This window comes from Balaenoptera borealis (assembly GCF_965194805.1).
Source record: "Balaenoptera borealis genome assembly, chromosome: 11".
In the NCBI taxonomy this organism is placed as follows: Eukaryota; Metazoa; Chordata; class Mammalia; order Artiodactyla; family Balaenopteridae; genus Balaenoptera; species Balaenoptera borealis.
Genome location: NC_138868.1, coordinates 11,107,122 through 11,134,228, shown reverse-complemented (window position 1 = coordinate 11,134,228; position 27,107 = coordinate 11,107,122). Strand labels below are relative to the sequence as shown.

Genomic DNA, 27,107 nt, shown 5'->3' with positions numbered 1-27,107 from the left:
CTCTGGAATCTGTGAATATGCTAAGTTACATGGTAAAGGTGAGTCAGGCTGGGACCTGGGACCCTTTGTGCAGAGCTGCAACGCTTGAACCTGGACAAACGTCTCCTTGAGCAACAAAATACAAAGAAACTATAAGGGTCTAAAAATAACTTCATGAATGTGCAGTTGGGGCAAATTCTGGACAAAAAATACAAAAAGACCAAACAAGCTCAACTGGCACTTCTGAAAAGCTGGGAGCAAAAGCAGGGTACTGTGCATGCCTCCTGTGCACAGTACCGCCAAAGGGGTGGGCAGACCACCTAGCCACGCCCCCCCCCCCCCCGCCCGATCCCCGGACACATCCCTACCTTCACCCCCATGTAAGGAACCAGCTTGCTCCTGCTCGGTGAGTGAGCTAGCAAGGGAACATGTTACTTGTTCTCTCTCCCCGCTGCTGTAGCAGGGGTCCCAATAAAGCCTTGCCTGAATTTCTTGTCTGGCCTCTCATCAATTCCTACTGACTAAGGAGGCCAAAAACCCTGGTCGATAACAAAGGGAATTAAGGTCGTTATTAAACTGACTTTAAAATAGGAAGATTATTGTAGATTATCTCGATGGACCCAATATAATCACAGGGGTCCATAAGTGGAAGAGGGAGGCAGGAGACTCAGAGAAGGAGAGGTGATGAAGGAAGCAGAGGTCAGCATGATACAATTGCTGGCCTTGAAGGCGGCGGGGCCGTGAGCTTAGGAGCGCAGGATTCCTCCAGAAGCTGGAACACACAAGGAAATGGATTCTCCCCTAGAAACTCTTGAAGAACACAGCCCTTTCAACACTTTGATTTTAGCCCAGTGAGTCCCAGTTCAAACTTCTGACATCCAGAAGTGTAGGAGAATATATCTATCTTTGTTTTAAGCCAGTACATTTGTGGTAATTTGTTAGAGCAGCAGTAAGGATCTAATACAGGATTAGGAACCAGCATGGCGCTGACCTTGGGTTCCAGACCTGCTCATAACCATCCTGAGATAACCCGTGCACACTTGGTGTGCCTGCTCTCTGAACATACTCTTTCTTACAGCCATGGTTGCTTCAAGACTAATGTTGACACAGTTGTTTCCATTAGCAAATAACTTTCAGAACAGAAACCACAGAGGCTATAGTTTCTTTTTTTTTTTAATTTAATTTAATTTATTTTGTTATACAGCAGGTTCTTATTAGTCATCCATTTTATGCACATCAGTGTTTACATGTCAATCCTAATCTCCCAATTCATCCCACCGCCACCCCCCACCCCTGCCACATTCCCCCCTTGGCATCCATATGTTTTTTCTCTACTTCTGTGTCTCAATTTCTGCTCTGCAAACCGGTTCAGCTATACCATTTTCTTTTCTTTTCTTTTTTTTTTCCACACACACTGTATTTTATTTTTACAAGAGATAAATAGACTGACACCAAGCATTGTAAATGGATGCCACAACAAAAGCAACAATGATTGCAATTACCAAACACGAAACACACTCATACTATGTCATAATATTGACATTCAGTCCAGTAATCCTCCACTGTAACAGCTCCTTTACTTTGCAGTGAAAATTGATTTGTATATTCTTTGCCTCTGAGTCCTTGTGGGATTTTTTTTTTTAATTCAAACAGAAAGTCACAAAAATTATAATCATCCTCATCAGTTCACTCAGTCCCATGTAATTAATTTTTTTTTCATCTTGATCTTTTGTTAGCACTTTTATGAGTTCATCAGTTTTTCATTAGAGTTCTGAAAACGCTTATTCATTCAGTTCAGCAGTACGGTCAGTTACCAGAAACCTATACTTGTCAGAGTCTTTTCCATGAATTCCTTGAAGATGAAACCCTTTTATAGGAACATATTTGTAAAAGCATCAGAGTACACCCAGAACTGTCTGTAAATGACAAAAGACTTAAAAATGACCACTGTTAAAGATTTGATGAAAGTTCATAATAATGCAATTGACAAGGAAATTTAGTTATTTCTGAGATATACATTTTAAAGTAATAACTAGAATTATGACTTATAACATTATACCAGAACATATAAGATTTTTAGAAATTTCATGTAATGTCTGAAACATTTATATTAACATATTTCCATACAAATAACCCAATGAAAGATTAGTATTAGTTGTTTTGTTTGTTTGTTTTTTTGTACTGCAGGTTCTTATTAGTCATCAATTTTATACACATCAGTGTATACATGTCAATCCCAATCGCCCAATTCAGCACACCACCATCCCCACCCCACCGCAGTTTTCCCCCCTTGGTGTCCATATGTCTGTTCTCTACATCTGTGTCTTAACTTCTGCCCTGCAAACTGGCTCATCTGTACCATTTTTCTAGGTTCCACATACCTGCGTTAATATACGATATTTGTTTTTCTCTTTCTGACTTACTTCACTCTGTATGACAGTCTCTAGATCCATCCACGTCTCAACAAATGACTCAATTTCGTTCCTTTTTATGGCTGAATAATATCCCACTGTATATATGTACCACATCTTCTTTATCCATTCGTCTGTCCATGGGCATTTAGGTTGTTTCCATGACCTGGCTATTGTAAATAGTGCTGCAATGAACATTGGGGTGCATGTGTCTTTTTGAATTACAGTTTTCTCTGGGTATATGCCCAGTAGTGGGATGGCTGGATCATATGGTAATTCTATTTTTAGTTTTTTAAGGAACCTCCATACTGTTCTCCATAGTGGCTGTATCAATTTACATTCCCACCAACAGTGCAAGAGGGTTCCCTTTTCTCCACACCCTCTCCAGCATTTGTTGTTTGTAGATTTTCTGAGGAGGCCCATTCTAACTGGTGTGAGGTGATACCTCATTGTAGTTTTGAATTGCATTTCTCTAATAATTAGTGATGTTGAGCAGCTTTTCATGTGCTTCTTGGCCATCTGTATGTCTTCTTTGGAGAAATGTCTATTTAGGTCTTCTGCCCATTTTTGGATTGGGGTGTTTGTTTCTTTAATATTGAGCTGCATGAGCTGTTTATATATTTTGGAGATTAATCCTTTGTCCGTTGATTCGTTTGCAAATATTTTCTCCCATTCTGAGGGTTGTCTTTTCGTCTTGTTTATGGTTTCCTTTGCTGTGCAAAAGCTTTGAAGTTTCATTAGGTCCCATTTGTTTATTTTTGTTTTTATTTCCATTACTCTAGGAGGTGGATCAAAAAAGATCTTGCTGTGATTTATGTCAAAGAGTGTTCTTCCTATGTTTTCTTCTAAGAGTTTTATAGTGTCTGGTCTTACATTTAGGTGTCTAATCCATTTTGAGTTTATTTTTGTGTATGGTGTTAGGGAGTGTTCTAATTTCATTCTTTGACGTGTAGCTGTCCAGTTTTCCCAGCACCACTTATTGAAGAGACTGTCTTTTCTCCATTGTATATCCTTACCTCCTTTGTCATAGATTAGTTGACCATAGGTATGTGGGTTTATCTCTGGGCTTTCTATCCTGTTCCATTGATCTATATTTCTGTTTTTGTGCCAGTACCATATTGTCTTGATTACTGTAGCTTTGTAGTATAGTCTGAAGTAAGGGAGTCTGATTCCTCCAGCTCCACTTTTTTCCCTCAAGACTGCTTTGGCTATTCGGGGTCTTTTGTGTCTCCATACAAATTTTAAGATTTTCTGTTCTAGTTCTGTAAAAAATGCCATTGGTAATTTGATAGGGATTGCATTGAATCTGTAGATTGCTTTGGGTAGTATAGTCATTTTCACAATATTGATTCTTCCAATCCAAGAACATGGTATATTTCTCCATCTGTTGGTATCATCTTTAATTTCTTTCATCAGTGTCTTATAGTTTTCTACATACAGGTCTTTTGTCTCCCTAGGTAGCTTCATTCCTCGGTATTTTATTCTTTTTGTTGCAATGGTAAATGGGAATGTTTCCTTAATTTCTTTTTCAGATTTTTCATCATTAGTGTATAGGAATGCAAGAGATTTCTGTGCATTAATTTTGTATCCTGCTACTTTACCAAATTCATTGATTAGCTCTAGTAGTTTTCTGGTGGCATCTTTAGGATTCTTTATGTATGGTATCATGTCATCTGCAAACAGTGAGAGTTTTGCTTCTTCTTTTCCAATTTGTATTCCATTTATTTCTTTTTCTTCTCTGATTGCCATGGCTAGGACATCCAAAACTATGTTGAATAATGGTGGTGAGAGTGGACATCCTTGTCTTATTCCTGATCTTAGAGGAAATGCTTTCAGTTTTTCACCATTGAGAATGATGTTTGCTGTGGGTTTGTTGTATATGGCCTTTATTATGTTGAGGTAGGTTCCCTCTATGCCCACTTTCTGGAGAGTTTTTATCAGAAATGGGTGTTGAATTTTGTCACAAGCTTTTTCTGCATCTATTGAGATGATCATATGGTTTTTCTTCTTCAGTTTATTAATATGGTGTATCACACTGATTGATTTGCGTATATTGAAGAATCCTTGCATCCCTGGGATAAATCCCACTTGATCATGGTGTATCATCCTTTTAATGTGTCGTTGGATTCTGTTTGCTGGTATTTTGTTGAGGATTTTTGCATCTATATTCATCAGTGATATTGGTCTGTAATTTTCTTTTTTTGTAGTATCTTTGTCTGGTTTTGGTATCAGGGTGATGGTGGCCTCATAGAATGAGTTTGGGAGTGTTCCTTCCTCTGCAAATTTCTGGAAGAGTTTGAGAAGAATGGGTGTTAGCTCTTCTCTAAATGTTTGGTAGAATTCACCTGTGAAGCCATCTGATCCTGGACTTTTGTTTGTTGGAAGATTTTTAATCACAGTTTCAATTTCATTACTTGTGATTGGTCTGTTCATATTTTCTATTTCTTCCTGGTTCAGTCTTGGAAGGTTATACCTTTCTAAGAATGTGTCCATTTCTTCCAGGTTGTCCATTATTTTGGCATAGAATTGCTTGTAGTAGTCTCTTAGGGTGCTTTGTATTTCTCTGTTGTCTGTTGTAACTTCTCCTTTTTCCTTTCTAATTTTATTGATTTGAGTCCTCTCCCTCTTTTTCTTGATGAGTCTGGCTAATGGTTTATCAATTTTGTTCATCTTCTCAAAGAACCAGCTTTTAGTTTTATTGATCTTTGTTATTGTTTTCTTTGTTTCTATTTCATTTATTTCTGCCCTGATCTTTATGATTTCTTTCCTTCTGCTAACTTTGAGTTTTGTTTATTCTTCTTTCTCTAGTTCCTTTAGGTGTAAGTTTAGATTGTTTATTTGAGATTTTTCTTGTTTCTTAAGGTAGGCTTGTATAGCTATAAACTTCCCTCTTAGAACTGCTTTTGCTGCATCCCATAGGTTTTGGATCGTCGTGTTTTCATTGTCATTTGTCTCCAGGTATTTTTTGATTTCCTCTTTGATTTCTTCAGTGATCTCTTGGTTATTTAGTAACGTGTTGTTTAGCCTCCATGTGTTTGTGTTTTTTCCATTTGTTTCCCCTGTAATTGATTTCTAATCTCATAGCATTGTGGTCAGAAAAGATGCTTGATATGATTTCAATTTTCTTAAATTTACTGAGGCTTGATTTGTGACCCAAGATATGATCTATCCTGGAGAATGTTCTGTGCACACTTGAGAAGAAAGTATAATCTGCTGTTTTTGGATGGAATGTCTTATAAATATCAATTAAATCTATCTGGTCTATTCTGTCATTTAAAGCTTGTGTTTCCTTATTAATTTTCTGTTTGGATGATCTGTTCATTGGTGTAAGTGAGGTGTTAAAGTCCCCCACTATTATTGTGTTACTGTCGATTTCCTCTTTTATAGCTGTTAGCAGGTGCCTTATGTATTGAGGTGCTCCTATGTTGGGTGCATATATATTTATAATTGTTATATCTTCTTGGATTGATCCCTTGATCATTATGTAGTGTCCTTCCTTGTCTCTTGTAACATTCTTTATTTTAAAGTCCATTTTATCTGATACGAGTATTGCTACTCCAGCTTTCTTTTGATTTCCATTTGCATGGAATATCTTTTTCCATCCCCTCGCTTTCAGTCTGTATGTGTCCCTAGGTCTGAAGTGGGTCTCTTGTAGACAGCATATAAATGCGTCTTGTTTTTGTATCCATTCAGCAAGCCTGTGTCTTTTGGTTGGAGCATTTAATCCATTCACGTTTAAGGTAATTATCGATATGTATATTCCTATGACCATTTTCTTAATTGTTTTGGCTTTGTTTTTGTATGTTCTTTTCTTCTCTTGTGTTTCCCAGTCAGAGAAATTCCTTTAGCATTTGTTGTAGAGCTGGTTTGGAGGTGCTGAATTCTCTTAGCTTTTGCTTGTCTGTAAAACTTTTGATTTCTTCATCGAATCTGAATGAGGTCCTTGCTGGGTAGAGTAATCTTGGTTGTAGGTTCTTCCCTTTCATCACTTTAAGTATATCATGCCACTCCCTTCTGGCTTGTAGAGTTTCTGCTGAGAAGTCAGCTGTTAACCTTATGGGAGTTCCCTTGTATGTTATTTGTCATTTTTCCCTTGCTGCTTTCAATAATTTTTCTTTGTCTTTAATTTTTGCTAATTTGATTACTATGTGTCTCGGCATGTTTCTCCTTGGGTTTATCCTGTATGGGACTCTCTGCGCTTCCTGGACTTGGGTGGCTATTTCCTTTCCCATGTTAAGGAAGTTTTCAACTATCATCTCTTCAAATATTTTCTCGGGTCCTTTCTCTCTCTCTTCTTCTGGGACCCCTATAATGTGTATGTTGTTGCATTTAATGTTCTCCCAGAGGTCTCTTAGGCTGTTTTCATTTCTTTTCATTCTTTTTTCTTTATTCTGTTCCACAGCAGTGAATTCCACCATTCTGTCTTCCAGGTCACTTATCTGTTCTTCTGCCTCAGTTATTCTGCTATTGATTCCTTCTAGTGTATTTTTCATTTCAGTTATTGTGTTGTTCATCTCAGTTTGTTCTTTAATTCTTCTAGGTCTTTGTTAGACATTTCTTGCATCTTCTCGATCTTTGCCTCCATTCTTTTTCCAAGGTCCTGGATCATCTTCACTATCATTATTCTGAATTATTTTTCTGGAAGGTTGCCTATCTCCACTTCATTTAATTGTTTTTCTGGGGTTTTATCTTGTTCCTTCATCTGGTACCTAGCCCTCTGCCTTTTCATCTTGTCTATCTTTCTGTGAATGTGGTTTTTGTTCCACAGGCTGCAGGATTGTAGTTCCTCTTGCTTCTGCTGTCTGCCCTCTGGTGGATGAGACTATCTAAGAGGCTTGTGGAAGTTTCCTGATGGGAGGGACTGGTGGTGGGTAGAGGTGACTGTTGCTCTGGTGGGCAGAGCTCAGTAAAACTTTAATCCGATTGTCTGCTGATGGGTGGGGCTGGGTTCCCTCCCTGTTTGTTGTTTGGCCTGAGGCGACCCAACACTGGAGTCTAGTCAGGCTCTTTGGTGGAACTAATGGCGGACTCTGGGAGGGCTCACACCAAGGAGTACTTCCCAGAACTTCTGCTGTCAGTGTCCTTTCTTACGGTGAGGCACAGCCACCCCCTGCCTCTGCAGGAGACCCTCCAACACTAGCAGGTAAGTCTGGTTCAGTCTCCTATGGGGTCACTGCTCCTTCCCCTGGGTCCCAATGAACATACTACTTTGTGTGTGCCCTCCAAGAGTGGAGTCTCTTTCCCCCAGTCCTGTTGAAGCCCTGCAGTCAAATCCCACTAGCCTTCAAAGTCTGATTCTCTAGGAATTCCTCCTCCCGTTGCTGGACCCCCAGGTTCAGAAGCCTGATGTGGGGCTCAGAACCTTCCCTCCAGTGGGTGGACTTCTGTGGTATAAATGTTCTCTAGTTTGTGAGTCACCCACCCAACAGTAATGGGATTTGATTTTATTGTGATTGGGCTCCTCCTACCATCTCATTGCAGCTTCTCCCTTGTCTTTGGATGTGGGGTATCTTTTTTGGTGAGTTCCAGTGTCTTCCTGTTGATGATTGTTCAGCAGTTAGTTGTGATTCCGGTTTTCTCGAAAGAGGGAGTGAGAGCATGTCCTTCTACTGTGCCATCTTGAACCAATCTCCTCTATAGTTTCTTAAAGAATATGTTTTGACAGTCTTTGGTTAACTCTTGACTGGACTTATTTATTTCCTTGTTTGTTTTTTCCTATGCCTAATTTTCTGGTATCAAAGCACTGCGATTTTCTCTGGGCATCTGAAATGTTTATTTGTGTTGATTACTTCTTTGCAGGTGTAAGTTTCTCCCCTCAGACTCAGTCTAGGTTCTGACATAATCTCAAGCCATAGGATCTTCTCAGAATGCAAGTGTGGCCAGAGCTGGTTTCACTGGCCAATGTTAGTGGAATGCTAAAGAAATGTTATTCCATTGACCTTCATGTCTGTTTCAGAGATTGAAGGCATTTCTATCAGACAACAGTGTTACTACCTTCTACTTAAAGACCATGGGCTGGGAGAAGCTCATCTTTCTCTGTCAGAAACAGAGGTTAGCAGTGCTAGAGGGGGGTGTTGGAAAACATAGTGGCATAAAGTGAGGTTTGATATTTAATCCAATCAGAATTAAATGAGAATTGAAAAGAAAATGACTTTAATGTTGTGATGGCATGTTATTTGACTCCATGTTGGTATACCAATGAGATTAATTTCTTGTACCACATTTGGGAAAATAGGTCTAATACAAATTGGGTGCTTTACTGGTATTGACTGAATATTACAGAAAATGAGCTAGAATAATTGAGAGAGAGTTAGGGATGTTGGAGAGACCTATTCCAACTTTGTTATATTGAGATTCAGTTTCATTGGTTATTTCAGGGGCAATATTTTCTGTTATTTTGACATATTTGTATTTATATTTTTTGCTTGAGCTCCCTTTTTGGACAACATTGACCATATGTTCTGGTCTTCCCAGGATAATCCCAGTTTTTAATCTCTTTTTTTTCTGAGTATATTTATCAATAATGTTCACTTTCACTCTTAACAGAGTTATGGTTGGATGATTAACTGTATGGTCACACTGTGATGGACAGCAATGCCAGTCCTAATATTTTGCATATTTGTGACCTAAACCATTACCCTTCAATTTCACATAGATTGTATAGTCTACAAATAGATCTGACAGCTGGTACTGCACACTCACAGCACCATGGACATCCCCCTGTCTCTCACTTAGCTTTCAAGATGTGACACAGACCCAAGAGGATGGAATCCCTTGCTGTGTAGTTGTGAAGGCATCTGTCACACCCGGTTAATGAAGGCAAGGGCAGACCTGAACCTGAGAGTTGAAGATCAGTGCCAGAAAACAGTGTGTAGGAAGAGGGTTCAAACCCTGACTATGAATGAATCAGGGTTGCTGGTGGAGGGGGAGAAGAGAAGAGTATCATGAAAACACAAGGAGCAATGAGGAAGACATTTTTGAAATAAGTTAACTAATTCTACCTCAAGGCCTCTTCCTTTTGGAGGTTATTTTAAGTGGGTTACTTTATGCTTTATCTGAAGCACCTTTTGTCCTTCGGCTTCTTAAAGGCACTTCTGGTTCCTGACTGAATGTGCACATAGCTCAGGTACTCAGTAAAAGGTGTAACCCAGCTCATGCTAAGATATGATTCAACTTTTTTTTTAAGTGAATTCTGCTGAAATGAACATTGGAGTCATTTTTTTTACATGTGTATTTTGATGATATGACTATAAGGGTGATTTTTATGGTGAAATGAAAGGAAAATAAATGTGGGAGGACAAGTGGGGCCCAGGGGAGGCAGCTGGAGGAGGGGATGAAAGTGTTCCTCAAACTTTGTGGACTGACTTTTATGTGCAAGCCTCACATTTTACCCTTTCTCCAGGGCAATATTTTTCTCTCTACCCACTGCCTGTATGAGGCCAATACGTCCACTCAGTTCCTCCCTTTCATCTGGGTCTCAGAGAGCTCAGTCTCCCTACGAACTTTCTCCTTAATGTCATTGGTTGCTGCTGCACCATTAGACCTAGAACTTTATCTCCATTTTCCCCAGTTGCCCAAGGTCACCCAGATAGTTAGCAGGGGAACCTTAAGTAGAACTCAGTTTATTAGACAAGTGGGTCTAATCTCTTTCACTTTGTTTCCTCCTGAGGTAGTCTTCTCTCTAATAGTAATTCCTTTTTGCTATGAAATTATTAGAACATGCTCTTTTTGTATAGTTGTTGATCTTTTATTGAACATGCAAAGAGAGAATTAGAGGTTATTGACTATGCTATTGCGATCGAGATAAGTGAAAAGGAAGGTGTAAGATCAATTTCCACATGGAATCTCACTACAAAAGGGTTAGACCCAGCTGAGGATGGTTTGGGTTTATTAGTATTTGCTCCAACGAACCTCCAAATATTCTCCATTTTTGACAACATAACTCCCAGCTCCTGAAAAGGAAGAAGAAGGAGAAGCGGGTCAAATGATTTGACCACCAAATCATCAGATGATGGATATGGCTCTCCCAAATCCTTGGCACGTTCCCTGCCAAAGCTTACACCCTCACACCTGAATGCTTTGGGCATCTCACTCTGCAGTGTTGTTTGTCGTACTCTCCCTTACCTTGGCTCAGCGGTTGGCCATTGCTCAGAAGTTCCCAGTAGGTTCTGTCATTATTGTTGGCCCTTATGTCCTGAACAGAGATAATGTAGGGCCCCCATGGGCTGTCCTCCATTTTGAAACTGTGGGGTACAGTGAATGGGTTACAGGAACTTAGAATGGTCAAAGGCAACTCTCCATGGGCGTTTCTCAAACTTTAACATACCTAAGAATCACTTGAAGATGCTTCAAAATACACACATCTCCTGGCCTTATCCCCAGATACCTTGATTCTGTCGGTCTGGGCTGGGACCAGGAATCTGCACATTTTATAAACATTCCAGGTCATTCTGATGCAGGCCCTCTACAATCCATTCAAAATTAGTGAAATGATTCCCCTGGTTTCTCCCCCTCCTTCCTGCCATAGTAGACACTTTGCCATCAACAATTTCGAATCTTCTACCCAAGACAGTAACTGATGAAGACACTAAAGCAGTACAAGAAAGTGTTAATTGGTTGTCCTAGAGGCACTTAGGAAAGAGGAACAGGAAAGGATAACTTAGTAATTCATATCTGTTTATTAAAAAGTGACATAGTCAATGCCTTTTTCACATTCTTTTTTTTTTAATTATTAGCACCTTTAATTATTTATTTATTTATTTATTTATTTATTTATTTATTTGGCTGTGTTGGGTCTTCGTTTCTGTGCGAGGGCTTCCTCTAGCTGCGGCAAGCGGGGGCCACTCTTCATCGCGGTGCGCGGGCCTCTCACTATCGTGGCCTCTCGTTGTGGAGCACAGGCTCCAGACGCGCAGGCTCAGTAATTGTGGCTCACGGGCCCAGTTGCTCCGCGGCATGTGGGATCTTCCCAGACCAGGGCTCGAACCCGTGTGCCCTGCATTAGCAGGCAGATTCTCAACCACTGCGCCACCAGGGAAGCCCTTTTTCACATTCTTTACTCACATTTCTCTACCTTCCTGGGAACACTTGAAAGCAGGCTTTATAGTTATATATATACACACATAGACATATATTTTCATATATATACGATTTTCTCTGTTGCATCTTACAGCATGTTATTAAACACAATAAGCTATTGTCAGTTAGGTTTAAGGAGCCAAATAAGCCATATTTTTCAGAGGCAAAGTCAATATCTTAATTTTAATATTTGAACTCTCTAGGCCAGGGAACCTTAATCTAGGAGTCCATGAACCTCCTGAAAGGTGGGGGAGGCATGGAGAAGCTTCTGGGCATTTGTAAAACCTCTGATTTAAATAAGAAGTTTTAGGGACTTCCCTGCTGGTGCAGTGGTTAAGAATCTGCCTGCCAATGCAGGGGACCCAGGTTCAATCCCTGGTCTGGGAAGATCCCACATGCCGCGGAGCAACTAAGCCCATGCGCCACAACTACTGAGCCTGTGCTCTAGAGCCCGTGAGCCACAACTACTGAGCCCACGTGCCACAACTACTGAAGCCCAAGCATCTAGAGCCCGTGCTCCACAACAAGAGAAGCCACTGCAATGAGAAGCCAGCGCACCACAACGAAGAGTAGCCCCCACTTGACGCAACTAGAGAAAGCCCGCGTGCAGCAACGAAGACCCAACGCAGCCAAAAAATAATTAATTAATTAATTAAAAAAACCCCGCACATGTAAAAAAACCATAAATGACAAGTTTTGCACTTACAGACTTAGAGAATGAACTTACGGTTACCGGGGTAAAGGGTAAAGGGTAGCGGGGGTGGGGAATAGACTGGGAGTTTGGGATTGACATGTACACACTACTATATTTAAAATAGATAACCAACAAAGACCTACTGTATAGCACAGGAAACTCAGCTCAATATTCTATAATAACCTAAATGGGAAAACAATTTGAAAAAGAATGGACACTTTTATGGGTATAACTGAATCACTTTGCTGCACACCTGTAACTAACACATCATTGTTAATCAACTATACTCCAATATAAACTAAAATTAAAAAAACAAATGACACATTTTGTGTGTATATTCCTTTTTCTGGGATGAGAATCCCACTCATCTGACTTTCAAAGGGGTCAGTGATTCAAAAATAGTTAAGAACCACTGTTCCAGACACAAAATGTCTGACTTAAGAGGTTCTATTTATTGAAGGAGTTTTACTGACAGAAGAGAGATCCCTGGTACTTATTTATCTATTCAGTGAGCAATAGTTTAATACTTGCCACATGCTAGAAGAGGAAGAAGTTTCACCTCCCTTTTTTAACCCCTGCCGTGCGATGTTGGTGAACAGCAAAAGTACTGACTGAGAGGTGTTTTAAATGTACATTGTATTCAGGTGCAGATGTATTCTTGCTGAGTCATAATCACATTAAATTCCTTAACCTTAGGTTATGTACAGACGTACCGAAATGCAGCCTCATTTTGTTTCTGAGCTGCCTTCATCACATCAAGGAAGACAGAACCCTTTCTCACGGTGACTTTGGTGGAATTGAAAATTTCATTGATTTGCACAGAGTAATTGACTGAAATATACGAGGGTGAGATGATAGGTGTCACGGTCACAGGCTTGTCAGTGGAGATGTTGAATTTAACTGGCAGAGACAGAAAAGCAGAGAAGAATGATTATAAGGAATAATAAAAATGATGTTAGAGTCTGCACACCTATCCAGCCCCTATGCAACGACTCTTTCCCTTGATGCAGAGGAAGGTTTGTACAAGGAACAAGGGTCAGCAATCGAGGGGCAGATCTCTCATATGACTAAAGCACAAATTAAAACTACATACTCACCGGCTTGTGCAGGCTTGTGCCTGCGTCAACTTCCAGCTGTTTCAGCAATTCAATTGCCCCATCTCCCATTTACCACACAGGCTCCTGATTTTTGTTTTTTGCTTTGGTGCAGCATACAATAATGCTCCCCCCCGCCCTTTTTTTTTTGCCTTTTAATTTTTTTATTGAAGTATAGTTGACATACAATATTATGTTAGTTTCAGGTGTGAAACAATGATTCGACATTTATATTCATTACGAATTGATCACCATGGAAAGTCTAGTAACCATCTGTCACCATACAAAGTTATTACAATATTATTGACTATATTCTCTATGCTGTACTTTATATTCCCATGAATTATTTATTTTACAACAGGAAGTTTGTATCTCTTAGTGCCCTTTCCCTATTTTTTCTCAATCCCCGGCCTTTTTATTTCTTAACATTTATTGAAAACATTATGTGCCAGGCACTGTACTAATCATTTTACATGGATTTTCTCCTTCAGTCCTTACAAATACCTGTGTTACATACTATTATCATTTGCATTTCTTATAGTAGAAAACTGAAGCTTAGAAACTAAACATTTTGTCTAAGATCCCTAAACCTACATGTGCCTGAACCAGAAATGAACAAGACAGAAGGAAAAGTCTTCTTTCTTTGTACCTTGTTGCAAAATCAGTTGTTTGGTTAATGATTCATGCTGCAATTTTCTTATAATACTGCCATATTCTTTCCACATTAATGTCTTATGTCTCTGAGGGACCACTCATTGAGCATAATGAAAAGTTAGAGACACCATACTTTTTAGGATGGGAATGATGCTCAGAAAATCTCTGTATCCAGCAGTCAGAAAACATCCCTTTGGAGATAGACGTCCTTTAATAAAGTCTACCTTGTTCATCAGTGTTTGAACCAAGAACAGCATCTACTACTCTGTTAAGGACAAATCCTCAGGTGCTTATGATCACATATGGAGGACTGAGTTCTATCTGGGAACTGTTATGCTTTAGAGGTTTAACTGGTCACTTTTGGTCCCTGAGGAAACCTAAGTCACACACACTTTGGGTGTTATGCTGAAAGGCAAAATGGTTTGCTCATTAGTGCTATACCTGGACTGCAGACAGAAGAACAGTCTTTGTTGACATCCAAGTAGGTCTTTCCCATCAGGGCAGGTAAAATCTGGGCTGCAGCAATTGGCAGATGGAATGCTCCCTGAGAAATGTTGTAAAGTACTGTGTGCAGAGTTTCTTGGCAATTCCCTTCATTTTTGTAATAGTTTGATGAGACAAACAGAGCCTAACGTGAGAGAGAGAGAGAGACAGAGACAGAGAGAGAATGAGAATAAATGAGAGAAACTTCACATAATGGGAAAGCCTGCATCTAACTAATTTAGTAAACCTTTATTGGACATTGACTACATAGGAACCACCTTAGACCACTAAAATACCTTTCCCACCATCAAGAAGCTTATAAGCTAGTTTGGGTGGGGAGGTGGGAATTGTTAAATCACGCAATCTCTCATAGTGTCAATGAGAACAGACTTTCTATACTGTATTTACTCTTGTACCACTGATGCTGAAACAGTACTTGTCATATAGGAGGCAATCCATAAATAGTGTGAACAGATTCTTGTAAAGGAGTCCCTAAGATGAATGCCCTAGGAGAAGCATCTAGCGGCATGGCCTTTCCAAAGAGGAAGAGCTCATAAACATTTAGTGAGACTGAGGAAAGACTTGGTGGAGAAGGCAGTACTTGAATAGGCTTGGTGGTATGATGGCATTTCAGTAGGTGACATGAGGAGGCAACAACCTGACCAAAGGGCATAAAGTAGGAATGGCCAGAGCCTGGCCTGGCCATGATGAGAGTATCTGCGTTTTAGTAAAATCCCCAGAGGATTCCTCCTGGCTTAGGAGAACTGGTGTAGAGGGAACACTCAGGGCAATTGCGGAAGGACAGCCTGGAGAAGGAGGTTGGGACCAGATTGGTAGACTCTTGAATTTCACGGTGCGGTGTCTGCCATCATTTGCTTGACAGTGGGAAGTCTAACAGGTTCTTAAACAGAAACTATCCAGGCAGCAGATATAAACTGGACTGAAGGGGCAGAATTACAGGGTAGGAAAAACTAAGAGGGTATTAGAGTTAGTAAGACAAGGACTAAAATGGACTAAACTTGAAGATGTTGCTCTGTGGTTTCTCAAGGAAGGACAGTTCTCCTTTTCATTTTTTCTTGAAGACTCTTAAAGATAACCAAGTAGTCAACCAGCATTTGTGGGATATTAAAAAAAAAAAACTCATCATATTATATCTTCTGTTATAAACTGTCTGGTAGGTAAGCAGCTCTTGGTCCTGCTGTGAATGAACACCACCTGTAGGGTTTTTAAACAAGACCAAGGCCCATGTCCCACCCCTAAATTTCTGTATTAACTGGTTGGTGTGGGGTGTAAACATTAGTATTTTATAAAAGCTCCTCCAGGTGATTCAAATGTGCAGCCAGAATGGGAAACCACGATTTTATATTAATTTCAAACTTATCAAGTGTGAACAGTAACAATAATATGAACACTTTTTATGATTGGACCCTTGCTTACGTCATCAGCCTCATCTTGTAATTTTTCCCAAGCACCCTGTGCTGAACATTTTGATCTTCCTAAAATACGGAATGTTCTTTTGTGCCTTTGTCCTTTGTCCTTGCTTCTTCTCTCCCTTTGAAAGTCCTCTCACCCTGAGTCAGCCTAGCAGACCCAAATTCATACCAAAGACTCGGTGAAGTCTTTTTTTTTTTCTATAAACCTTTCTTCAACTCCTCTTGCATCTACCCCTTAGAGTTGAGTAGATCAGTGAGTAAATGCAGGAATAAATTCTCAGTCTTCAAGAAACATATACAGGATAGTGTTGGCATTGAGTATGAGTTTTGAAACCAATTATTTCAGTCCTATCCCCATCTGCATCACTCTTTGGCTTTGTGCTATTAGGCAAGTTACTGGTACTCCATGATTCACACTCATTATTATTACTTCCTAGGAAATAGAGATAATAATTCTTTCTTCACTGGGTGGTTGTGCATTAATGACTTAATGTCAATAAATACCAGCTGCTGTTACTGCCACTACCACTTATTATTTCCATACCAGTAACCTAATTTGGGAGGTAAGGTGAAACGCCAAACAATGGTATATGGTAAAGTGTGAAACTGCATGTGATAAAACAACAAGATAGATTGTAGCAGGCTCTAGAATTTCTTAAATGTAGTCAGGAAGAGCTTCATAGAAGCATCGGATATGGAAAGGTAAAGGAGAGGAGAATACATTTCAGGCAGGGGAGGGGAATCACATGAGTAAAATCAAAATCAGTATAGGAAACAGAATGGATAATAAGTCTTTAGGAGGCCAGTAAGGGAGGACGAAGATGTTGCTTTCCTCCATGAATCCCTTCTCTGTCTCCTGGTTTACCCTCTGACTTACCTGCATAGATTCTCCTGTGCTAAATATGTTTCCAAAGAGACCATCATGTTTTGCAGACAGAATCTTGTTTACCAGTGATGTTATATAAACATTGGTTTTGTTTAAATCCTTTTTATCTGCTTCAATCTTCTCCTTTTCTATACTCCTCTTCACACAGGTTAGAGCAAGAACAGCCATTGCTCCAGTATCTGTCAGGAAGCAAAACACCAGTGATAGGGTGACTAACCATCCTGGTTCACCCTGGATTGAGTAGTTTCCTGGTATGTGGGACTTCCAGTACTAACAACAGGACAAATCTGGGCAAACTGGGATGGTGGGTCATGCTCGTTAATGATGGAAGAGAAGAATTTTAAGGTACAGCAGTCATCCCTCTGGCACTAACCTCTCAAATATTGCAAGATTCCTTCCTTATGTTGAATAGCCATGTACCTTGTACTCAGAAACTCACATCTTGGTCATAGAAACACATATGGATTTGTAGGTGCAAACACATGAATGGTCTGCTTTTACATACTGGTTGCTCTCATCTTTTTTATCTTTTAGCCATATTGGCAAAGAAATTGAGAAAACCCAGGATAATACTCCAAACAAATATGTCTTTGTAAAGTTCCAAGGTTTCCATTAGACTGATTAAGAAATAGCACTTAAGAGCAGTTTATTCAATAAACCTTCTTAATGGGGAGGAGGAGGCAAGAGATGGGAAGAATGGAGGATAAGGTCTTTTTTTTCTGGCTCATTACTTGGTTTTCTCTATGTTCTTTAGGCACGGTGCCTTCCCTCTCTCATAGAAGAAGGAGTATAAAAACTCACTTTCTCCTTACTATCCTGAGACACTGAATGGTGGTTTTCTTTGAACTTCTTGGAGAAAAATGAGCTTGTGGCTCTGGGCCCCTAGGGACTGAGCAACAACACTACTTGTCTAAAGGGGACTTCTTTTTGGATGTGTAAGCTGATCCAGTGGGAAATTTCTGGTCCTTCTCCATGGTGGATATACATTTTATTGATCAAAATATTGTGCCTGACCACTGGAGAGGTTGTATTATTCAAGTAATCCCACACATCCAAATGGTCCCAATAGATTAGAGAAAGATGCAGGGTTGAGATAAATGAATTCCACTGCATTCCCTTTCTCTAATATTTATACTTCCTAAGATGTCTTATCTGAAGAGTCTCATGATCTATCCTCATTTTAAAGATGGGAAAATTAAAGTCAAGAGTTAACATCCGTTGGTTACTCAAAGAAAAGTGTGAGTAGGAACCACGTCTTTCTACTATACTGCACATCTATAAAGAGGCTTAAATACTACTCAATATCCATTCTTCTAAACAAAAATTCTCTTCTGAGGAGACTAGGGTAAAGAGGATAGAAAAAATTCAAGTACTTACTGGTAGAAAAATTCAAAGGGCAAGGCCTATTGGTGTCTATGTCCTCGAAACCAAGGGAATTGGGTTTAAATGACTCACCTACTGAGAACTGGCCACCAAAATAATAGTTTTTATTTTCAGGAGTGAAGTAAGGAATAACGTTGGTGATTGAGTAGCTCCCATCGGACAGACACAAGGTCAAGAGGGCCAGGCTGAGCTGGTAATAGTTAGTCAGCGGATTGCCACTGTGTGTTTCTGGCAGAGAGAAAAGAAATACCTTATTCACAGAAGTGGTACCGGAATAGTACATTTTTAACTTATTTCTACTTACTTTATCTCCATTTCTTTACATTTAAAGAGAGGTGAATAACAGAGGGGAGATATTGCTCATAGAATCGGCAAACTTGAGAAATTTAAAGGTTCTTAAGGGCCACCAAATTCAACTCAACTCGTTTCATTTTGTAACTGAGGAGATTCAGCATTAAAGATATAAAAAATACTCCTGGCAATCCCACTTCTAGACATATACCCAGAAAAAAACATAATTTGAAAAGATACATGCACCCCAATGTTCACTGCAGCACTATTTACAATAGCCAGGACATGGAAGAAACATAAATGTCCATCAATGGAGGAATGGATAAAGATGTGGTACATATATACAATGGAATATTACTCAGCCATAAAAAAGAACAAAATAATGCCATTTGCAGCAACATGGATGGACCTAGAGATTGTCATACTGAGTGAAGTAAGTCAGACACAGAAAGACAAATGTCATATGATATCGCTTATATGTAGAATCTAAAAAAAGGGTACAAATGAACTTATTTACAAAACAGAAGTAGAGTCACAGATGTAGAAAACAAACTTATAGCTACCAAGGAATAAGGGGGGGAAGGATAAATTGGGAGATTGGGACTGACATATACACCACTATATATAAAATAGATAACTAATAAGAACCTACTGTATAGCACAGGGCAATACCCTGTAATGACCTATGTGGGAAAAAATCTAAAAAAGAGTGGATATATGTATATGTATAACTGATTCACTTTGCTGTACACCTGAAACTAACACAACATTGTAAATCAGCTATACTCCAATAAAAATTAAAAAAAATACTATCCTGATGTTCAGGTGGCTACATAGTTAGGACTAGAACGCACAAATGTACCTCACTAGCAGCTGTGATGGTCAACCTATTTTTCCCAGTGATAAAGTGCTTTTTGCCATCTTTAGCTCTTGTAATATTATAGAATCATATGTATATGCTTTGATACTTATGACACAGTGTCTCGTATTGCTCAGCTATTTCTGGTGTAATTTGTCTAAATGCCAAGCTTCTGGAGGACTAGAGAACTGTGACCTGTATGTTTGTGTGTTGGTGTGTGCATTCATCATCCTACGTAAGGTCAATGCTCAGTTGAACATATTGGAAAAGAAAACTCAAGATGCATGTTGAAAGAAGGAAGAAGGGAAAGTGATCTTCAAAGGTATAGTGGGGGCTTCCCTGGTGGCGCAGTGGTTGAGAATCTGCCTGCCAATACAGGGGACACGGGTTCAAGCCCTGGTCTGGGAAGATCCCACATGCCGCGGAGCAACTGGGCCCGTGAGCCACAACTACTGAGCCTGCGCGTCTGGAGCCTGTGCTCCGCAACAGGAGAGGCCGCGATAGTGAGAGGCCCGCGCACCACGATGAAGAGTGGCCCCACTTGCTGCAACTAGAGAAAGCCCTCGCACAGAAACGAAGATCCAACACAGCCAAAAATAAATAAATAAATAAATAAATAAATAAATAAATAAATAAATAAATTTAAAATTACCTTTCAAAAAAAAAAAAAGGTATAGTGGGATGAATGAAGTGAAGAGGAGATGGAAAAAGTAGGGGGAAACATCATACAGTTCTGAATCAGTGGAGGAGAAGAAAAGGATGTCCAGGGTTTCTGAACATTTGATTCTCACCCATATTCTCAATTTCTGCTTTGAATTTCTCTCCTAGTTTGCTAACCAGATGAGCATCACGTATAAACTCTTCATCAAGGTTTTTACATGCTCCCAAAGCCAGGATAACCAAGGCAAGCTCTCCTGAGGTTATCTCTGACTCTGAAAAGAAAAGTATTCAAGTTAAACAAGGTACATGCTTATAATATTTTTGGCCTCCTGTCTTCCTTGTGACTTATATTGTTGTCACTCCTTTCTCCTGTTCTACTCTTTACTAATATTTTATTGTTCTCTTCTTTATCCCCAAAACAGAGCACTTTTTCTAGCAGTACTGTATAAATGCAAGCGGGATCTTAATCTTTCCCATGAAATTATGGGTTCTTTTTGGAATCATGCAATCCTTATAAAAATGAACAAAGAATAAAAATAGATAAATAATAAAGCCTTGGAATTTTCTTTCCTTGTGGGTGCCATCTTTCCTGGATAGGAATAATTGACTTGTATGTTCTGCCTTATAGAGTGTCCAAACTCTCAGGCTGCTCCTAATTCTCACAATAATATTGTTAGGTAGGTAGGGGTGGTATATTTCCCCCTTATACTCATTAGAAAGCTAAAGCTCGATATTGAAATGAAAGGCTCAAAGTGGAATCTGGTCTCAAACTCAGTACATATGTCTGTTGCTCTATGGTTGCCTCTCTACTGTCAGCTTTCTTTGTTGTGGTCCACACCCTCTCTGGTCCACACCCTCTCTGGTCATGAACTCAACTATTTCATATAACAGTCTTAATGGATGAGAGTCTATAATTTCTTTTGCTTTTCCTTGTAACTTCTTGAAGGAATATGATTTTCAGGGCTCAAAGAAGGAAGGCCTAGCTCTAGAGTAAGTGGCAGGGGATTGATGTTTTGAGGTACCATTGTGTCATCTCAATTTTTTTTTGAATTTCATGTGAACTTTATCAAAAAAAAACCCCACTACATACTTGTGTTAGATTTTTTAAAAATTTAGGTAACATTTAGGTACATTTAGGTAACATAACATTAAATAAGTTTCATGTGTACTACATTTTATATCTACCCGTGTTCACCTCAAGTTTTCTACAGCTAAGATTGATGTATCAAGGATGTTTTGGACACACAATTTTTAGAACTCACTGGAGATCATCTTTATAGATAGGTAAGTCTTTTCCTAACTCTTCCAGTGAATATAGGCACTCACCTCTCCTGTTCATATCTTCTTGAATTTGTTGAGTCAGCTGTTGTTCTAGCCTTTGGTTCTGAATCCCAACAAGTCTGAGGGTCAACAGGATGTTGGCACTTTGAATTCCTTTGGTATAGTTTGAATTTACCATTGTGTTTACTAGAGGATTTAGATAGGAGCAGTTTTCTTTGCTTACCTCTGTGGCAAGGGAGGGAGGAAATAAGAAACACACACTCATAAAATATTAGGGCTAGGAACAAGAATGATACTAAAAGATTTAGTAACAGATATGGCACAGACATAGACCCTTCCAGTAGCCGCTGGCAGTGTTGCTGTAACAATACAAAAGTGGGTCTGGAGCCCCGCTCTGCCAGGTATTACTTTTTGGCCAACCAGCATGGAAGTGTTAACTATTTTAACAACTATTCAGCCTTACCATTGTGTCCTGGCAGAATATAAGTCCTGACTGGTAGATCTAGTACCGTTACCTAATTTGAGGCCTAGAGAGGGTATCCTTAAAGAGACCATGGTAATTGGAGCCTAGCCCAATCTACTTTCTGGATTCAGTTATTTCCTTCTCCATCTTCTTCTAATTCACTTGGGTTAATGCTGAAGAGAAGAAGAGAGAAGAGAAAGAAGGCAAAAATTCTACATGTCATTGGTGATTGAGCCCAAAGCTGCATTGTCTGATTGCCCAACTGGCCAGGCATCAAGATCATTATTCAGCATTATGGACCCTTTGGAAAACCTTCTGGTTTTAGCCTACGATGTGTCCAAATCCCAGGGGCAAGGATGGAGGGAGTCCCATTACATTGTGGAAGTAAAAGGAGAATCCGGACCTCCCAGGAACTGGAGAATAAGAAGAGTTAACTATCACTGAAAACATTTCTAAATATTCTTCGACCATAATCTTAAGAAAATCCTACCCATCTCCAGATTATCTCATGGGTTTGTGGAATAGTGAGAAGAATCTGAACCCTGAGTTCAGGCAGACCTTGGCTGGATTCTTTGCTCCTTAACTTATAACTGGGGGTAAGTTACGTAACTTTCTTTTTTTTTTTAAATTAATTTATTTTTGGTTGCGTTGGGTCTTCGTTTCTGCACGCGGGCTTTCTCTAGTTGCGGTGAGTGGGGGCTACTCTTCGTTGCGGTGCGCGGGCTTCTCACTGCGGTGGCTTCTCTTGTTGTGGAGCACGGGCTCTAGGCGCGCGGGCTTCAGTAGTTGTGGCGCACGGGCTTCGTTGCTCCGCGGCATGTGGGGTCTTCCCAGACCAGGGCTCGAACCTGTGCCACCTGAATTGGCAGGATTCTTAACCACTGCGCCACCAGGGAAGTCCCAAGTTATGTAACTTTCTTGACTTCAGTTGAAATGGTGGATATTAACACCTACTCCATGGATATTGGACAAAAAAACCCGACTAAGTAAACTATAAAATACTGTACATATTATTACCTCTAGCTCAACTCGAGTTTCTAGGGATCACTATACTTAGAGAGTCCAGGAAATGTTATTTTCCTTGCCCACCTTTCTTCACTTTAAAAGAGAGAGTCAGGAAGATCTGAATGGAGTGATTGTAGAAGGGTCATGGTTTGTTACAGGTACAATTGGACAATTGTGAGTCACCTCTGAGATTTGGTGGAAGCATCCAGTTCAGCAGATTTTCTGGCACTGAAGTAGACTTTTTAGTTCCTGGTCAACAACTCAAATCAGCTTCCTTAACCACTAAAAACAAAGTTAATTATTTTGTACAATGAATGAAACTCCAAAGCCTCCATGGACACCCCCTGTTCTTAGGATATGACAGAAGAAATGACAGGCCAGGAAGAACAATTAGAGCTGGCAGATTCGGAACTTTAGTGTTTCTGCTGTGGGATGGATCGCTTCTTGTGGGCTGTAGAGACCAGGAACATGTAGCCGCAGCTGACACCACATTGTGGCACCATCTTTGGACTGGTTTGAAGCTCAATTCCAGGGTAAAGACTTATAATAGAGAAATCATGCACCTGTGAGCTATACCGGACTTTAAGAAATCACCTGCTTCAACACCCTTCCTTGATTATCCTCCATTTATGGATGAAGCTAAAAAAGTTCAGAAACATTGGATCATTTGGCTATTAAGGGGTCAGACTATACCTGACCCCAGTTTTTCTTTCTCTTAGTATTTTTGAAATAGAATCACATACTCTCTGGAGCCTACACCCAGAGGAGAGATGATGGGTTTCTACCCACGTCCTGTGGGAAAGAGTTGAAAAGAAGATGTGTAGCTTGGAATATCTGAACTCAATAATGACAAGAGAGCAGTCTTCGTTATTTGAAAGAGATTATTAACATTATTTTTTTCTTCGTAGTTAAACAAGGAGTTAACCTAAAACCCATAGGTTGAACTTCAGAAAAATAGATTGCATCTCAAAATCAAAAGATACCTTTCCATGATCTTGAATAATTTCTGGGTCATGAATTTTCTATCAGTGAAAATGAATAAGAATAGACAGTTACTGGGGAGGCCAATTGTGGTAGAAAGGATCTTAGCATAGGAAGAAGAGTTAGGCAAGTTAATGTTGAATCTATGATCCCTCTTAAAACAACATACATTGTGGAACTTTCCTCACCATCTCCTGCCACCCTTTACATTACTCATAGAGTCCAACAGCATACAGAATTGGAATAGGGTCTTTTCTCAGGTAACTCTACACAAAGCTCCCTGTCAGTAGCCTTCAGACTATCATGCTAGAGCAATTTTAGGTCAAAGCATACTCACCACAGATCTGGCATAGTTGACTTGGAATAAGAGAAAACAATAGCAACCCCAGCAGGGGCAGCTGGTGTGATGGTCTCATCTCTCCAACAGTGTACAGGAATGGTGAGGGCATGGCTGGCTATTTACTGGGTGATGGACAGAGGGTAATGAGAGCTGCTCCTTCAGTTTGCCTCAGTCTCTTTCACTCAAGCAGATATTGAGTAATGTCAGGAGGTGTGGTCAAGTGTGTTTGTCCAAATAACGTAATAAACCAGGAAGAAGACTTGAAAAGTATGGTCAGGGAGAATGAGGAAATAATTTTTCTTTGTTTCCTATCCCAAACCTTTAGGATTCATATTCCCTACTTGCCTTCAGCCCAATGAGAATAAATTATGTGAATGACTGTTTTCAGTAATGTTCTCTCTTTCCCATTCCACTTTGGTTGTGTTTTATTGATGTCTCCTGAGAGATTAAGTTTGATGGGGACAAGGTATAAAAATGGAAGTAGAAGTTGTAAGTCTGAAGTTGGGACAGGCAGGATGGGGGAGCCTGGCACATGGGAAGGTCTTTGGCATAGTGTTTTTTTAAAATTTATTATTATTTTTTTAATTTTAAGCATAGTGGTTTTTTTTTTTTTTAAAATATATTTATTTATTTATTTATTTTTGGCTGTGTTGGGTCTTCGTTTCTGTGCGAGGGCTTTCTCCAGTTGCGGCGAGCGGGGGCCACTCTTCATCGCGGTGCGCGGGCCTCTCATTATCGCGGCCTCTCTTGTTGCGGAGCACGGGCTCCAGATGCGCAGGCTCAGTAGTTGTGGCTCACGGGCCTAGTTGCTCCACGGCATGTGGGATCTTCCCAGACCAGGGATCGAACCCGTGTCCCCTGCATTAGCAGGTAGATTCTCAACCACTGCGCCACCAGGGAAGCCCATAAGCATAGTGGTTTTTGACCTATGATTTTTTCCTAAGATAGATGCCCTGAGAGTTTTCTAGCCCAGGAGGAAAACCATAGAGATATACATCAAATGTGGATTTTGGGTGTGCCAGGAAGGGTGCTACATGCTACATGCTCCATGTAGGAAATGTTGTCTATCACAGTTCTTCCAAAAGCTGTTAGAGAATACTCTGTTTGGCTTTACAATGTTTGCTCTGGGTCAGCAAGATGGTGGAATAGGAGGTCTCTCATATATAACCCCACAGCAATAGTAATCTTAGCAGCCATCCATGGACAAAAGTTCCTATGTGGAAACTATGGGTTCCAGGTAGGAGGCTGTAAAACGCCAGTGGAGCCATCAAGGAGGACTGTATTGAGAAAGCAAACCAAAGGAAACAGACTTGTGTTCACAAAGAAGCAGGCAAACATGACACCACCAAATGAAACTAATAAATAGACCTAACAGACATGTACAAAAAACATAGGGAAGAAGCTCCTTGCCATTTGTCTTGGCGATGATTTTTTTTGGATATGGAACTGAGAGCATAAACAGCAAAAGCAAAACTAACAAACAGGGGACTTACTTGGTGGCTTAGTGGTTAAGAATCCGCCTGCCAATGCAGGGGACACGGGTTCGAGCCCTGGTCCGGGAAGATCCCACATGCCGCGGAGCAACTAAGCCGGTGTGTCACAGCTACTGAGCCTGCGCTCTAGAGCCCATGAGCCACAGCTACTGAGCCCACGTGCCTAGAGCCTGTGCTCCCTAACAAGAGAAGCCACCACAATGAGAAGCCCACGCACAGCAACAAAGACCCAACGCAGCCAAAAATAAAAATAAGTAAATAAATTTATTTAAAAAAATAACAAACGGGACTATATCAAACTGAAAAGCTTCTGCATGGCAAAGGAAACCATCAGCAAAATAAAGAGGCAGCCTAGGGAATGGGAAAAAAATATTTATTAGATACCATATACCTGATAAGGTATTAACATCTAAAATATATAAGGAACTCCTACAGATCAATAGTGAAAAACCCAAATAATCCCACTGGAATATAGGCAAAGGACCTGAACAGATATTTTTCAAAGATACACAAATAGCCAGTAAGTACATGAAAAGGTGCTCAAAATCACTATCATCAGGGAAATGCAAATCAAAACCACAGTGAGATATCACCTCACGCCTGTTAGGATGGCTATAATCAAAAAGAAAAGAAGTAACAAGTGTTGGTGAGGATTTGAAGCAAAGGGAACCCCTGTGCCATGTTGATGGGAACGTAAATCGGTACAGTCATCATGAAAAACAGTATGGCGTTTTCTTAAGAAGTTAAAAATAGATCTATTTTTTGATTCAGCAATCTCAATTCTGGGTATATATCCAAAGGAAATGAAATCAGTATTGTTATGGAATTCAGTTTCTGTTGCTTGTTGCTCAAGAAACCAACACTGAGAAACAAGTGTTGGGTAAAGGAGAAGTAACTTTATTTTAAGGAAGCCGACAACCTGGGGAGAAAGTGGACTACTGCCTGAAAGAACCAACTCCCAACTCTTCAAGTGTTAGCCAGGATTTATATAAGAAGGGAAGCAGGAAACGGCTGCAGGCTACTTGCTGGGGGTAGGCTGCTCTTCTATTTTCGGAGATGTGTGCCCTAATCACGAGGTGCTTTGCTGATATTAGAACCTGAGTGTGGTCATTACATTGTCCAGATCAGCATATCTGTTCTATGGGTCAGTGGTCATATATTTCTGTAAAAATAAGAACAAAGGCAGAAACAGAGCAAAAAACTCAAAGTGAAACAGGAACCAGTCCATCAAACTCCTGAGCTTTAACTATTAACCATTCTTTGGTGGAAAAACAAGCACAGTTACAGTATCTCAGAGATATCTGTACTCCTACATTCTTAGCAATGTTGTTGCCAACAGCCAGGATTATAGCATCAACCTAAGTGTCCGTCAACTGATGAATGGATAAAGAAAACGTGGTATATATATACAATGCGATATTATTCAGCCATGAGAAAGAAGGAAATCCTACTATTTGTGACTAAACGGATGGACCTTGAAGGCATTATGCTAAATGAAATAAATTAGAGAAAGACAAATACTGTATGATATCACTTATATAGAAGCAGATGGTAGAATGGTGGTTGCCAGGGGTTGGGGATTGGGGGAAAAAGGGAAATGTTGGACAAAGGGTACAAACTTTCAGCTATAAGATGAATA

General features: G+C 40.0%; 2 protein-coding genes across 2 annotated transcripts in view; one reads left to right on the top strand and one right to left on the bottom strand.

Moving 5' to 3' along the window:
• Positions 1 to 27,107, top strand: part of STX3 (syntaxin 3) — a 176,796-nt gene that overhangs the window by 76,260 nt on the left and 73,429 nt on the right. The window lies entirely within an intron of this gene.
• On the bottom strand, positions 7,136 to 27,002 carry TCN1 (transcobalamin 1). The gene is made up of 9 exons (XM_082341209.1): positions 23,973 to 27,002; positions 21,232 to 21,411; positions 20,037 to 20,177; positions 18,168 to 18,323; positions 16,704 to 16,891; positions 14,352 to 14,538; positions 12,876 to 13,062; positions 10,515 to 10,633; positions 7,136 to 10,342 (listed from the first exon to the last, which is right to left on the bottom strand). The coding sequence occupies exons 1-9, from the start codon at positions 24,082 to 24,084 to the stop codon at positions 10,281 to 10,283; spliced, it is 1,332 nt and encodes a 443-aa protein (XP_082197335.1). The 5' UTR covers positions 24,085 to 27,002; the 3' UTR covers positions 7,136 to 10,280.

Coding starts and splice junctions, on each gene's coding strand:
- TCN1 (XM_082341209.1), bottom strand. CDS start 24,084: ATGCCCTCACCATTCCTGTACACTGTTGGAGAGATGAGACCATCACAC. Junction 13,063..14,351: donor TTCTTCTGTCTGCAGTCCAG/GTATAGCACTAA, acceptor TGTCTCTGCCAG/TTAAATTCAACATCTCCACT. Junction 10,634..12,875: donor CAAAATGAGGCTGCATTTCG/GTACGTCTGTAC, acceptor TGTACCCCACAG/TTTCAAAATGGAGGACAGCC.